Consider the following 15,936-nt stretch of genomic DNA (forward strand, 5'->3'; position numbering starts at 1 on the left):
ACCACGCCGTTTGGCTGCTGCGGTTCCCGGATGCTGCAACCGGCGGTGGTGCGAGACGGCCCCTTCTGGGCCATCTGTAACGCACCATAATTACTCTCCTGACTGTACTGTGGAGCATACCTTCTTATAGCTAGTGTTGAACAAAGATTAAATTCCCTCCAATCACTTTTCTATATGGAATTGCATGTGCACACTCCCCCTCAGCAGTAAAATATTTGTGACAAAGAACATGAAGGGTCAATGTACTTGCTAATCTGAGACAAATAGTAATTTCCCCCTATCAAAGTAAACTGTCTCCTGTTTGTCTTCTAGACTCCTTCCCTCTCTCTATGTGTATGCACCTTCAAAGTGCATGTGAATTTAATGGTGACCCCATAAATTTCATAGGGCTTTCTTAAGCATGGAATACTCAGAGATGTTTTTATCAGTTCCTTCCTCTGAAATGTAGCGTAAAACAACTTTATACATGTAGATATATGACTTCATGTTACCTTTCTGTACATTACAAATTGATGCTGTGTGTGTGACGTGATTGTAGAAGTTTCCCTGACCATTCTTCTTGAGCTCTTTTGACATTGTTGTTGTTACTACTGTCAAGTTGACTTTAATGTATGGCAACAGCCCTATGAATGAGAGACTTCCAAATCACCCTGATATCAACAGCCTTGTTCAGGGTCCTGAGTTGCTTGCTTGGGTCTATCTATCTGTAACAGGATATTTCTCCTTTCCTACTCTCTTTTACCTTACCAAGCATTGTTATCTTTTCTACTGAGTCATGTCTTCTCTTTGCCATACCCCATCCACTAAAGAACAGAGTGGTGCGTGTTTTAGACAAAATGTCCTGCACCTCCTAACCTAGCTTGCTCCCCTGGTGCACTAAAGAACACTATCCCATCACCAACAGTGAAATGAAATTTCTTTGCAGTGCATTTCTTTGCTATACATGGATTGGAAAAGAAGGGACACCGTAATATCTTTTGCCTCAAGTAGCACAACATCTCGAACATCTGGTTTGTAACTTGAAGGCAGGTGTCATGCAATAAATGATGGATGCCACTGTAATGGAGGATAGCACAGCTGTAAGAACAGAAAGAGAATAAGAATGACAGGAGAATCCTGTTGGACTAGATTAGAGGCTGCTCTATCAAAAAAAAAAATCTCATTGTTGTCAAGCATTTGCCTGTAAGAAGTCCATCAGCAGGGCATGAGTTCACTTGCATCTTGTGCCATCCAGCTAACTAATGTACTGAGGCAAACTGGATGGTATACTTAGTCATCCTGACCAAGTGATATACTGTATAATCCTAATTACTATAATCCTGTAGTAATAATTAATGGCCCAGGAAGTGCAGCCTGCACTCCTGGAAGAGGGGTGACACCTGGCCAGGCCCTCCTGGCTTGCCACAGCAATAGAGGCCTCCTCGCAAGAAGACCTCTACTGGCATGACAGAGGAGAGGGCTGAGTGTCCCTCTCCCAGCTTTGACATGGCGGTGGAATCCTCCTCACAAGGGCAGAGCATTCCCTTTTAGCAATAGCAATAGCAAGTACATTTCTATACTGCTTAGCAGTGCACTTAAGCACTCCCTAAGTGGTTTACAAAGTGTAATCTAACTGCCCCCAATAATCTGGGTAGTCATTTTAGCGACCTCCTCGGAAGGATGCAAGCCTGAGTCGAGCTTGAGCCCTTTTGCGGGGGTTGAGCGCACAGCCTTATGGTTTGTGAGTGAGTGGCTGCAGTACAGGCATTTAATCACTGCACCACCAGAGCGCTGCCATCAACCCAGCAGACCTTCACACTAGATGATATCAGGGTGGGGAAGTCCCTGCTGTCTCCATGAATTTAGTTGGTTCCCATTTAGAACTATTCAAGTTGGCAGCCATAGGTACATCTTGTGGCAGTGAATTCCACAGTTTAAATCAGACTTGTGTGAAAAAGTACTTTCTTTTCTCTGTTCTGAATCTTCCATCATCTCCAAGAGTCCAGCCTGGACTCCTTTCTTCCTCTCTCACACTGTTATGTTACCTACTTCTTGGTCTATAAAAGCAAAAGCAGACAAAAACACCAACGGAAGGTACTTTTATGATGCAGTGCATACTAGACCAACATGGTAACACACTTTGAAATTGACTTATGAAACTGCCTGAAAGGGCAGACACTACTGCTTTAGTGAAGGACAATTCAGTATTCTTGACTGCAAATGTGATACACAGTTTGTATAGTAAGAAGCACGGTGTGCCAAATGTATTTCACTAGCAAATTCCAGCAAGTGAAAAGATGGGGCAGGTGTGTATGGCAAGGGAGGGAGGGATGGGGAAAAGTCTGGAGTTTGCATGCATTGTGAGAACACAACAGAGGCACAATCTTTCATTCTGCTCTTCTAGTCATGTTCTGGAGGTCATATGAAAGTGTAGCATCTTAGCTGAGGCATACCAACCTGCACCCCGAATGTACCATGGGAGTCTCTGCCTACCATTCCTGGAAACACCTAAAAACAAACCAAAACATGTGGCATTACCTCTAGAAGCTGAAACTAGAAATGTGGTATGCAGAGTTGTATGAGTAGGGGGCAAACTGAGCGCATTGCCCCTCCAATAAGAATTTTGACCCCGAATTAAATTAGTTCCCAAATTTCTAGAATTGCAGTAGTTTAAAACTTCAGTTGAGCAATTAGAAATACAGTTTAGTTATCCAAAGAAAAGGAGCATGCACAGTTACCAAAGGAATGCAAACAAAGCAAATAGAAGGGTCTTAGGTTTGAATATTTATCAATGTATCCCTCTCTAAAATGTTAGAAATTTGGAAGTGAAGGAGAATTCATTTAAGATAGGCAGAGTTCCCCACACCACTCCCACCTCTAACTACATACCTAGTGGAGGGTAAAATGGCCGGTAGACAGGGCTTGGGAATGTTTTGGCCCAGTTCTTAACTTCATGTTTAGAGGCTGTTTTCTGAGTTACTGCTTCCTACAATGAGGCAGAAGGAAAACATCAGTGAAAAAGCTCTCTCCATAGTTGGCCCCCATCTGTAGAATGTCTTCCCTAAGATGATCTGTCCAGCATCCACTTTAAGTTGGTCTTCAGCAGGCATTTCATCCTTAGTTTGTTATTTTTTATATCAGTTCCACTGCATTGCTGGCTTTATAATATTTTAATACGTTAACACTGAAAATACATTTTTACCTTTCAGCAACATTTTTCCAAATTCTGAATACAACTCATGGTCTGGTGGACCTCCACCAATAGAATAAATAGAGTCTATAAATGAGTGGATTTCCCTCTAACACTTTTAGGCTTTGTTCCAGACACATATTATAAAATCATAGAATTATAGAGTTGTAAGAGACCTCAAGGACCATCTAGTCCAACCTAATTGTACGTGTGGAACAGGAATAGTATGCTTGGCATTTGCCTCCTCTCTCCATGCACTCAAAACATATCTGAAAAGGGCTAAGATAGCTTCGTATGTTCATTTAACAAGTATGTTATATATTAACCAATCACCCAGTGTGGGGGTTGATTTTATTTATGTATTTGTTTATTTATTTATTGTATCTCACCTTTCTCCCAAAATAGGATCTAAGGCAGCTTACAATAATAATAATAAAACCTTTACACAACCCTTAATGGTTGTGAAGTAGATGGAATTTCAGCAGATGTTGTGTTTCATCTGACTGTGTGACAAGCAACTTGCTGATGTTTCCTCTTCTACACCGCCATTAAAGGTACAGGAGCCATCTCCAGTTTTCACTTTGGCATCTCTAATCCAGTGTCATTAAAGAATATGACTAACAGCTGGACTAAGTAAATTGTCCAAATTAAGCTTCAAGATTAGTATGGGCTTTACAATGTTCAAAGTTTTTTAGGCATGAAAAGACACCAATATGCTTCCTAATATATACCTGGGAATAAAAAGGGATAATTAACCAAGTGCAAATGAAACTCTGATAATCATGTAATGACCCTCTTTGACTTTAGAGGCCAATGCTTTTTCATAACCCTCTGCAGAAGTACAGAACCATTCTCAGCTCTCACTAAGGTCATATGCAGCCAGAAGATATAAAGGAGATAGAATGTCATTAATTTTAAAGAAGGGTTTTAATTGTATGAGGAACAAATAAAGGGATTCTAGTTAGAAATAATATTTCTCCCCTCCCCCCCAGCAAAATGCATGCATCATGCAGAAACGGAGAGAAACATTTTACTATTTGCATGACTTAATAGATAAGTAAAGAAAAAAATAGGAAGGGAGAAAAATGAACGTTATACAGATCCCAGCTGTAGTGTGGAAAAAACACAACACCCTGATTTGCTTTTAACAAGCCTTAGGTCTTACAAACTTTAATTAATTTAACAGAGAACCTCTTATTAAGCAGATAAATGAAATATTACAGATCTCAGAGTAGCTAGTACTGTAGGGATATTTAATAGCATTTATATTAGCTCTGCAAGTTAAGTAACCAGTAGGCTAGGTTCTCCCCACCCCTGCAAAAAACATAATTAACTTTCTGAATTACGCAATATATAATTTGCTTATAACAATGGTCCACATCTGTTGAAGCAATCAATCAAACATTTATAAATGTTGATTTATTAAATTCTGTAATTTAATATGTCTCTTTAAACTAGAAATACCGTTTGGATTTAGCTCAACATTATCACTGGCATGTTTTGATAAGGAACAGTTTTGTTCAAGCCTGTATGCATATGTGTGCTTTTTAAACAGACAGACAGACACCAATCTTTCAGTAATGAAATAATTAATTGAAATTACTTTATTGCGAGTACGATTTTAATTTTTGATATTTTTGGTCATCAACAACTAATTTATAGGTACAGAGTCTACTTTGTTGATTTTCTTTAGAAATGCGAGACTTGCTAGTTTAGAGCTGAAGTTTCTTTAATTCATAATAGTCCCCCTAAATCCATATTCTGGAATCTCTGAATTCAAAATATTGCTATACTGCCCTTCACCAAGATTGGTTGTTGAGCACTCTGCACAATCTATATATAAGTGGCCTGATTTTTAAAGGTACTCATCACCTGCAGGGTATGACTTAGAGTTAAATAGGATTTGTGGTTGGTGAGTGTCTCTGAAATGCCAAGCAGTTATATTTAACTGCCTAAAAATGGACTGTGCTGTAGACATTTAGACTTCTTGGTTTAACAGTTTTGGCCATGAATGTCATCTTGACAGTTCTCTTTAATAAGAAAAAGATCTGGCATCTGTCCTTGGTTCCACTGCTAGGACTGCTGTCACAAACTCTTAGCCCTGAAGTTATTTCTTCACTTTAGTTCTACCTGTTGGCTTATTGCTGGCAGCTGCTTTACATGTCAAAACAGGTTGATGTAGCATGCAGAGTTTGTCACGTAGTTCAGCTTTTAAGTCCAGGTGTTGTTATTATTATGTGAACAATAGCCAGTGTGGTGCTTGCCAATACAGTTCAGGAGCCTAGTGTGCAGCGTGGGCATACATTAGGGTCATGGTAAAATGCTAGAACTCCAATCTATATATGGAAATGGATAGATTTTTTTTCCAGAAGGGAAAACGAAGGCATAGCACACAAACCTGATCAGCCCCAAGCAAAGTATAAAATATTAAAGCGTCCTAGCATCCCCGCTCTCATGTTACAATACTGATTCCTAATTCCCACTTACCATGACACTAGTTGGCATCTTGTTGTTTTTTGCCAAGTAGAGAAACTCTTTCAATCGTTATCATGCAGTTAAATTCTACTGATTCAGTGGGCCTACTCTAGTCAGAACTAACAACAGAATCTAGGGCAATGACTGTAAGTAAAAAAACAAATCTGAAAAAGGGTGAAGTTAGGTGAGTAACTTCGCATGCATCTGGGCCCTTAGTTATCTGAAGCTTTTATGTACAGCTAGTACACTAGTAGACACACCTAGGTCAGGGCAGAAGTAGTGGCACTGAACATTATTCAAAATCCAGCAAAATCTTTTCTCTCACTAGTAATCACAAATCTAAAAATCCCCAGTGCTTCACAGAACAGATAAAATGAAGTGCATAGGAAAACTATGGAATTTGCTGCCACAAGAAATAGTTGTGTGGATGAACAACAAAGGATGGTAAGAACTATCAACATTTTGAAAGTCTGGGAAACACATTTTTCATCTATTCAAACGTTGGCAAACCTGATGAGCAGAATCCTGGATAGAAAAGTATCTTCATAATTTGGGAGTCACTCTACACACATACAGACACACACTGCATGTGGCATTTTTGTACAGAAAACAGCATTTTTTTTCTCAGAAAACAAATCTTTTGATTATTTCTGCATAAATATTTTTTCACAACAGAAAATGACATTTTCTTTGAATGACATATCTGTCTTGTTTTGTTGCAGAAGCAGTCCTAAACTGCAGATGTTGCTTAAAAACTACAATTTTCGAGTACTTTCTCAAGGTAGAGAGAGAAAAAAGAGGGAATTATTCATTTTAGCCAACAAAAATGAAATACAGTTTGTGAAGATTGACATTCCTATTAGCAAATCAGGTTGCTTTGAAAAATGATTTTGAAAATGATAATAACCATTGCTACTACTCCTGATAGCTATGTATTTCATCCAGTATCAGAGGCAATGTGCGGGGATTTCCTGGGAAGCCTGAGTGGCAATTGCTATTTCACTCATATTTGCTTATGGGCTTTCCACAGGAAAATGGTTGTCCAACTATATGAAAAGAATGCCATGGCAGTCAAAGCAGTGTCAAACTGCATTAATTCTACAGTGTAGATGAAGCCTCAGATCGACTGTAGTGTGCACAAGCAAAATATATATTAGCTGCCTAGTCTTAAATTATCACTCTCCATCACTCTTCACTCCAAGTCACCACGCAAGGAGGATTTATAAAACCAGTTAAACTGCAGATGCACAAGACGAAAAATGGGCAAGATGATTTGTAGTCACAAATGGAGCAAGGCTGGGAGATATATTTTGGTAACTTGTGCCATTTGGAAAATGTGAGATAAAAAAAATGCTTCAAGTGGTTTATATTATGGAATCTAGTAAGAAACAAAGAAATATTGAAATACAAATTCTTTCGTCACTTAAAACTTCAGTTAGAACATCCAAAAGCAAAATATTCCAGACACAGCAATTAAGAAAGTGAACATGGACAGGCATTTAAAGTAATAAGCGCCAGAAGGAGGCTATTCTAGACATGATGGGTACCATCAGAAAGCAGTTGTTGTTATTGGTGTATACCTTGAAGTTGTTTCTGACTTATGATGATCCTGAAGTGTGTGTGTGCGGAGGGGGGTTGCTTTTGCATTTCTCTGAGGCTCAGAGAATGTGACTTGCCCCAACTCACCCAGTGGATTTGTTTGGCCAAGCAAGGATTTAAGCTGTGGGCTCCAGAGTTGTAGTCCAATGCTCAAATGGGTAGAATCATAGAATCATACAGTTGGAAGAGACCGCAAGGGCCATCTAGTCCAACCCCCTGCCATGCAGAAAATCTCAATCAAAGCATCCCCGACAGATGGCCATCCAGCCTCTGTTTAAAGACCTCCAAGGAAGGAGAATCCACTACACTCCGAGGGAGTGTGTTCCACTGTCGAACAGCCCTTACTGTCAGAAAGTTCTTCCTAATGTTGAGGTGGAATCTCTTTTCCTGTAGCTTGCATCCATTGTTCCATGTTCTAGTCTCTGGAGCAACAAAAAACAAGCTTGCTCCCTCCTCAATATGACATCCCTTCAAATATTTAAACAGGGCTATCATAACACCTCTTAACCTTCTCTTCTCCGGGCGAAACATCCCCAGCTCCCTAAGTACACCATTCTGGCTCACAGAGAAGGTCTGGTTACCACCAAATGACAATCTGCAAACTGAAATACAATCATCAAGGCCTTTCCTGAAGGGCTTTGTCATCATACAGAGCTGTATGCACCATCATACAGAAAGTACCATCTTATTTTAAGTAATGTGTAACATCTTTCTCTGTCTACATATAATCTGAAAAGCTTTTCTAAATCAACGTGTGACATATGTGTGCACTGTGTATCAGATGCATTGTTGAGAACAGACAATGCAAACCATTTTTTATTTTGAAAACAGCATTGAAGCCTATCAAGTAGAAAATTGTGTCAGATAAATCTGACTCACTCTTGCAGCTTTAAAATAAAACAATCTCACCTTCCTGAATAAGAGGGCATTGCTGAATCCATAGCTGAATCCATAGCACAATGTGAATGTAGGTTTAAGGTTTCTTATATACTCCACATTTATACAACAACCTGAATCAGTATTTTTACTTACAACATGTATTTTTTTCTTATCTGCAGAATGTGGATGTTTATAACCTCTTTTAGTAAGTCACTATTGAATAGAACAAGATAAAATCAAGAGGAGTGTGCCCAAGCCTTTAATTTTCATGGGCAGGAGAAATTTTCAGAAAGCACTTTCTCTTGAACATTAAACAGTGTATATTTCCCACCAAAATTACAAGCAATAAATTGTATTTTTTGTCTTAGAGATAGCATCCTACTTTTAAATTAGTAAGAACTTCTATACTTTGAGGAAGGGTGAGACATTCCTAAGGTCATGTGGTTAGTTCCTCCTCCCCTTGAAATGATGTCACTGAGAGTGTCATTTCATAACTGAATTTATTTGCAAACAGAAAACATATCAAGAAGTATCCATGTTGGCCATTTATTAAAGTACATTGATATCCAAAGTCCACAAATCAGCGATACCTTTATCGGGCCAACAAAAATGCATGATACAGTCCACCCTTGATTTCTGCAGGAGATCTATTACGGACACCACACACACAGCAATAAAAAACCCATGGGAGCTTGTGTCCCATTGCGCTTAATGGCAGGCACAACCATGTGCATACACACCCATTGAATTCAACAGGGCTTGCAATGTGTGGATGTTTAAATTTGCAGATGGCAAGTCCATGGATATCAAGAGCCCACTGTATACATGTTGCAAGCTTTCAAACTTTCTCGAGATCTGATATGGCAACTTTTGCCTGATGAAGAAGCCAGTGGAGTTTTGAAAGCTTGCAACTTGTATTTTGTACATTTTTCTTGTCCCAAAAAAAGGTATCACTGTTTTGTGGGTTTTGGGTGTTATTGTCTCTCTCTGGCTTTTCCTCGCGAACGAAGATTCAGGAAGGACTCATCCCACACTTTCTACAAGCGCGTTGATGACTAAAAAGGCCGATCTGAGATAAACAAGTCCAGTTGCAGAAAGTACAGCAGAATGTCTCCTTGGTTGATGTTTCCAAGTTGTGGTTCTTTCTGCGTTGTCGTTTCTCTTCAAGACTTGTTCAGCATGAGTTTTCAAAAAGGACTGCAGCATCATAGATAGTGCATCTCCATGCCTCCCGATGCAAGGCCAGGGCGAACCATTGTTGGTGATCAATTTGACCAAGCCTGAGGTGTTGTTTCAGGGAGTCCTTGTATCTCTTTTTTGGGGCGCCCCTCTTATGCTGACCTGTGGCAAGTTCACCGTAGAATACTATTTTTGGGAGGTGATGGTCCTCCATCCTAGAAACGTGTCCTGCCCAACGTAGCTGCGTTCTCAATAGCATGGCCTCAATGCTGGTGATCCCTGCTTGCTCAAGGACAGCAACATTTGTCACACAGTCACATTAGTGTTATTGTACTTTATATACAAACATACTGGTTAAGCATAACTGTGCAATTTCAACACAGCTTAAGCCCTTCAAGGAATAGTCAAAATCCACTGCTGTCATATCAGATCTCAAGAAAGTCACAGGTGGCGTCATCCACAGTTGTTAGTTTACACAAGCCAAACTCAAAGCACTTCCTCTGTGTTAGTCTGTAACACCAAACTTTTCATACAGCTCTTCCACACTGCAGATATATAGCAGATAGACAGCACTTTAATTGCCATAGTCTCCATCCTGTGGAATCCTGGGATTTGTAGTATGATGGGATATTCAACCTGGTCTGTCAGAGAACTGTGATGCCTCACCAAACTACAAATCCCAGGACTACGCTTCTGGAGGATAGAGTCATGGCAGTTAAAATGGTATCAAACTGCTTTATTTCTGGTGTGTGGATACACCAATAAGCATGTAAATAAATAATCTCTATTATTTGCTGCCTTGCTACTTTGTCTCCTAACAAGGACAATAAAAATAAACCATCATCTTCAACAGTCTCTCTGTGTTCTTAGGCCATCTTAGCTCCCATGTAAATGTATCATTGGAATGCCATGAGCAATCAGTACTGTTCTGTCAAGTACAAAGCTTTGGTCAGATATTGCTTTGGGGCAATCTGTGTTCTGGTAGCAGTATTCACAGAAATCTGATAGGACATCTGTTAACATTGATAGCCCATTGACATCACAGAATAGAACTTGTGAAATATTTTGAGATTGCCAATGATAGGTTGCTACATTAAATATATTGCAGCATGATATAATTATTAACCTGATATCTTAGGAGCTTTACTGCTGATTTATAGGATTCAACACCAGTGGAAACAATTTTGCTTGGGACATGTTCCTGCCCTTTTGAGGGGATGGAGCTTTGATTCATTGATTCAGCAAACAATGAACTTCCATGTTGTTTCCATATACATTCTTATCCTCTTCTTATAGAAGGAGGGTGAAAGGTGCAGTTCACATCAAGTAATCAAAGCATTAAACAAAGTTTCATTATTCTTATTTGACTGAATCAATTTGTCTTTGCACTTTTCCATGAAACTGGAACATGCAAAAGCTTCCCTTCAACCATACTTCAGAGCATACAGGGAATGCTTTCCTCAGTGGTTTCTCTGTTATTGTTGAGTCTTCCTTATCCCAAATTCCAAAAAACCAAACTTTTTTCATAGGTGGCTGACATGACACCTTTGCTTTCTGATGGTTCAGTGTACACAAACTTTATTTCATGTACAGAATTATTTAAACTATTACATAATTTTTTTTGTTTAAACATGGCTCCCATCTCCGAGATTATCTATGTAAATGCAAATACAGGTATTCCAAAATTCCCCCAAATCCAAAACACTTCTGGTCCCAAGCATTTTGGATAATGGAGACTAAACCTATACAAGAGTATTCCAGAATGTTCTGAAGAATGACTATTTTTCAAACCTGTTGGGTCCTACAGCTAAAACACAGAGCACAGAATTTGCTCATTACTTCCCAGTCTTTTCAGAAACTTGCCCTTTACTGACATTATCATTGATTAGTTTGTCCTGATTAGTTTTTCAAGAGGAGCCTCTTGATTTTTCAGCTACAATAACGCTGCCCTTCAAGATTCTGAATGAACTCTCCAATTCACCTCAACAAAAGAGAACTCAATTGCATGTTTCTGATTTTGATTAGTGTCTATTATTTGTCCTTTCTTCTATAGATTTTCCACATGACATATGACTTAGCAAGTGCCGTGGTAAGAATCTTCAACCTGATAGGAATGATGCTGCTCCTTTGCCACTGGGATGGCTGCCTTCAGTTCTTGGTACCATTGCTACAGGATTTCCCACAAGATTGCTGGGTGTCCCTAAATGGTATGGTTGTAAGTATTGTTCATTTTTCATTGTGTTTCTTTCAAAAGTTCTTTTTTTTTAAAAAAATGTCTTGATTTCTGTTAGTTCAAAAATATAAAGAAAATGATATCTTAAGGGAATATTCTAACCGTAAAAGCTTGGTCAGTAAACTAATTTTGAAAGATGTCTGGGAGCTGAGAGGCCAAACATTGGAAAGACCACAACATCCAGTGAGATCTGCAACAAAGATTCTAAGTAGCCTATGGCCACCAATATTGAAGATTCCCCTCTGCTTCCTCTGAACCAGGAGGGGTACTGAGGAATCTGCTAGACCTGAAACTATTTTGCTGTGTCTTGGCCCGGTACAGACAGGTGGCTCCATGCCACCCGTCTTTCCCCCTTGTCAGTGCTGCAGCAACCGCACTGCATGGCACAGACTCGCTGCCAAAAATAAGCCGCTCTAAGCGGCTTCTTTTTTGCGGTGCCATAAAGGGGAAAGGGCACTGCCATGACGCCACTTCCTGGAAGTGATGTCTGGACGCTGTGCGGTGGCAACGTCATCATGGTGGCCACTGTGTAGACAGGAGGCCACCATGATGATGGAGTCCATATGGACTAGGGTTGCGGAGCATGCGGTTGGTGTGTGCTCTGGAACCCTAGAATCAGCATGGGCTCCCTTCCTGTCAGTACTGGGCCCTTGACTCCTTCTTCCATCAACCTGGTTCCCTTACTTCTCTTCCAGATTACTCTGCTGTTGCATTTCCCCTTCTCCCTTTGAGCCAGTTTCATTACTTTTGCCTCTCCTTTTCTGCTTTTGTAGTTTCCCACTTCATCCTGAATCTCTCACATTCTTTTCTCCTTCCTTCTTTTTCTGTTTCATACTTCCTTCAAACTGCAAAGATAAACCTTTTTGGCTTTTGAGACTCTCTCAGTATGGAAGCATTTGTGTTCCATCACATGAGCTCAGTTCTGGATGTACATTAAATGTTTTGGAGCAGTGTGGTGCATGTATACTTTGTAGAGATGGGAGTGGGGGTTTATGCGTTTAGGCAAGATGTAAGTGAACTGGAAGAGGTTTTTCTTCTAATCCCGTAATACTAGAATGGGTCATCTAATTAAGATGAACAGGGGGCAGTTCAGAACAAAAAAAGTATGTATTTGGATGTTCTTCACATAGTGAAAAGTGCACAAAGTGATAGCCATATTAAAATATCTGATGGGATGTCATGTAGAAGATGAAGCAAGTTCATTTTTGGCCGCTTCCAATGAACCAATAGATTCAAATGTATGTGTGTGTGTGTGGGGGGGGAGAAATTCCACTAAAACATTAGGATGGTAAGCGCTGTCCAGCGGTGGAACAGACTCTATGAGATGGTGACAGACTTTCCTTCTTTGGAGATCCTTAAACAGAAGTTGAATGGCCATCATTCAGGAATGCCCGAGGCCCAAAACACACAGAAGAAATAATCCAATTTGAGCTACTTTAATTGTCCTGGCTCAGTGCTAGGGGATCCTGGGAATTGTACTTTATTGTGGCACTAGAGCTTTCTGACAGAGAAAAATAAATGTCTCATAAAACTACAGTTCCCAGAATTTCCTAGCATTGAGCCAGGGTAGTTAGAGCAGTCTCAGATTGAATTATTTCTGAAGTGTGTTTGGACCTGAGTTGTATATTCCTGCATGACTGCACTTGATGGACCTTATGGTGCCTTCCATTCTTTCAATATGTGTGGTCCAAGGCTCTTTTCATGGCCCTTGGCCTCTCCAGACTCCCAGGACTACCCTTTTGATTCTCCCCAGAATATTATTTGCCTTTCTTAAAAGCTTCTTAAGAGTGGCAGTTCACCATTCAGGTAGGCTCTAGCCTGCATTGCACTGCTTAATATCAAAATGCCTATTTTCCAAGAAAAAGAAAGAAAAGATTTCTAGCTATTTCTTTCTAGAAAGGGGAAATGATTTGGGCATCTATGCAGTAGAAAATTGATCTCTAGGATCTACCACAGTTACCTTCCCCATTGTAGTCCATAGAGATGAATTTGTTTCTGCAAGATTTGAAAATGTCCACCAGTGTTGATATCTCTCGTAAGGGCTCAGATGGATTCATGGACAATAAGGCTATGAAATGCTACCACTTGTCATAGCTATATATTGCTTCCAGTGTCTGAGGCAGTATTCTTCTATACCCCCAATTTCCAGGGAATGCAAGTAGGAGGATACTGTTTTGTTCATATCTTGCTCTTCTGAGAGGTATCTGGTTGGTTACTTTAGGAAACAGTATACTGAATTAGCTTGAGCCAACAGTATTCTTTTTTTTTTTTTTACAAAATATTTATTTACTGTACTTCATTTTAGATCAATATTTTTACAATATTTCATTTCATTCCTTTCTGTATATCTTTATTAAATCAAAGAGGATTGTATCTGGTTTTAATAATAACAAACTAGCACAGAGTTCCCCAGAGTAATTACATTTCAGAAAGGCAAATTTGAAAACAAATGTAAGAAAATTCATAATCTGCATGGTACAAAGACGTATGTCAGTACGATGGAGGTTTCTTAGCAAGTCAGATGCAGCAACATACACGTCACAGTATGATCATTACAGGAACATTTCATTCTCCTCTTCCTCATTCCTCCTTTGCCTAGCTCAAACTCATTTTTTGCTTTTCCTTGAAACAGCTGAGGCTATTAGGGATCCTCTGTGTGTTTAATGTCTTAATTCAGTGGATAACCTGCCTCTTCACACTACTGTTATGGCTAAAAAAAGGTTATACTTTTTGTGGGAGGTGGGAATGTGTGAAGACCAAACAATGTAAAGCACGGGCAAAAGTCACCTCCAGCTCTGCCCTGCCAGTTTCCTTCTGTAGGAGATGGGAAAAGGGAAGACCTTATTTTTAATGGCTTGAACAAGCTTTCTGGGTGGAAGAAAAACAACCTGCACAGTAACCAACACTTCAATTTCAGTCATGCCATCAGTATTGGAGGACACTGGAGCAGATAGCTAAGGATAATCAAAATGAGCAGGAAAAACAATTACAGGAGGGCTCTCTTAGCACATTTTTCAACTAGGTACAATAATACTGAATACTGTGTAAAGAAGCTCCCTGCCACCAATAAAAACAGAGTCTAAACGTGCCTAACTACCATTGTGGAAATCCTTTGTGTTTATAGACATATAGTGAAACAAACCTATGAGCCATACAAGAAGAGATAAGAGGGAATCCAAGGCACAGTTGACTGGCGTTCTCTGTGTATGTGGTGTCCATGAAGATTGTTTGGGTGTGTGTGAGTGATTATACAAAGGAGACTGTGGGAAGGAGAGAGAAGAAGAGACTCAGAGATTTCAGCAGTGTCTTTGGGGAGTCCCATTAACCTCATTATTCTTCAGACAGAGAATGAGATGGTAGATTCTGGGAGTGTGGTGGCAGCTTCCCAGCTCTTCCTCTCAGACAGAACTGTGTATGTCACTTGAGCTGTACTGCCTCTTATGTTATCAGCACACTATGAGTTGAAGCATGATTCAATTGCCAGTCCAATTGGTTTCTGTGCATAGAATAATTACCTGGGTTTTACAGTCTATCAGGTGTTAGTGACTGGATTTTTTGACCATCAGTGATCTATTTTTTAAAACAAAAACAACAGCCAAAAAACATAATCAGATATCATAAGATGAAGTAACATGTTCTAAGTAGTGTCACTTTGTGCTAGTGTGATCCTGTCTATGGCATTTTCTTTCAGTTGTTCAAAGACATAGCAGCATTAGTCTGGAAAATCAGTGTGTAAAGGGATCTTATAGCACTAAACTAACAAAGAAAGAGTCTGGTGGCACACGTCTGATGAAGTTGACTGAAGTCTATGGAAGTTCTTCCTACCATCTTCTTTTTTTCCACTAATCTCAAAGGTGATACAAGTTCCTTTTGCACACTCATTCAGTTGTTGTTGTTGTTTGTTCATTTATATCTGCCCTTTCACCCATGTGTACATGCATGTGTTGTTTGCCTTCAAGTCATTTCTGACTTATGGCAATCCTAAGGCAACCCTATCATGGGTTTTCTTGCAAGATTTTGTTCAGAGGAGGTTTGCCATTGTCTTTCCCTGAGGCTGAGAGCATGTGATTTGCCCAAGGTCACCCATAGTAGGACTTAAATACAGAAAATAAGTTAAAGTATATTTAAAATGTTATTAAAATACAGTTAAACAGTCCATAGAATTAAAGCACTTTAAAATTTTCCACTAAAAGACAAAAGATGAAAATCAGCAACCCAGCCATTAAGACAGCACACCAGTAAAAGTCCTGGCAGTCACTTTTTAATATAGGTGCAGTACAGACCATGCAAAAGATTTTAGGGTTAGGGACTGCGTGACAGCCGCACGGTTCTTAACCCTAAAACGTGCCGGTGGCACAATAATGGCGGCGTCCCATGTACACGGGTGGTGCCATTATGACAT

The 15,936-nt window shown here is 39.7% G+C and overlaps 1 protein-coding gene across 1 annotated transcript in view; it reads left to right on the forward strand.

The window, feature by feature from the left end:
* LOC121920685 (potassium/sodium hyperpolarization-activated cyclic nucleotide-gated channel 1-like) overlaps positions 1-15,936 on the forward strand; it is a 179,255-nt gene that overhangs the window by 138,762 nt on the left and 24,557 nt on the right. Inside the window, exon 3 of the mRNA XM_042447836.1 lies at positions 11,355-11,516. Coding sequence (XP_042303770.1) covers positions 11,355-11,516 — 162 coding nt within the window. The remainder of the gene's footprint in view (positions 1-11,354; positions 11,517-15,936) is intronic.

This window comes from Sceloporus undulatus, chromosome 2 (assembly GCF_019175285.1).
Source record: "Sceloporus undulatus isolate JIND9_A2432 ecotype Alabama chromosome 2, SceUnd_v1.1, whole genome shotgun sequence".
In the NCBI taxonomy this organism is placed as follows: Eukaryota; Metazoa; Chordata; class Lepidosauria; order Squamata; family Phrynosomatidae; genus Sceloporus; species Sceloporus undulatus.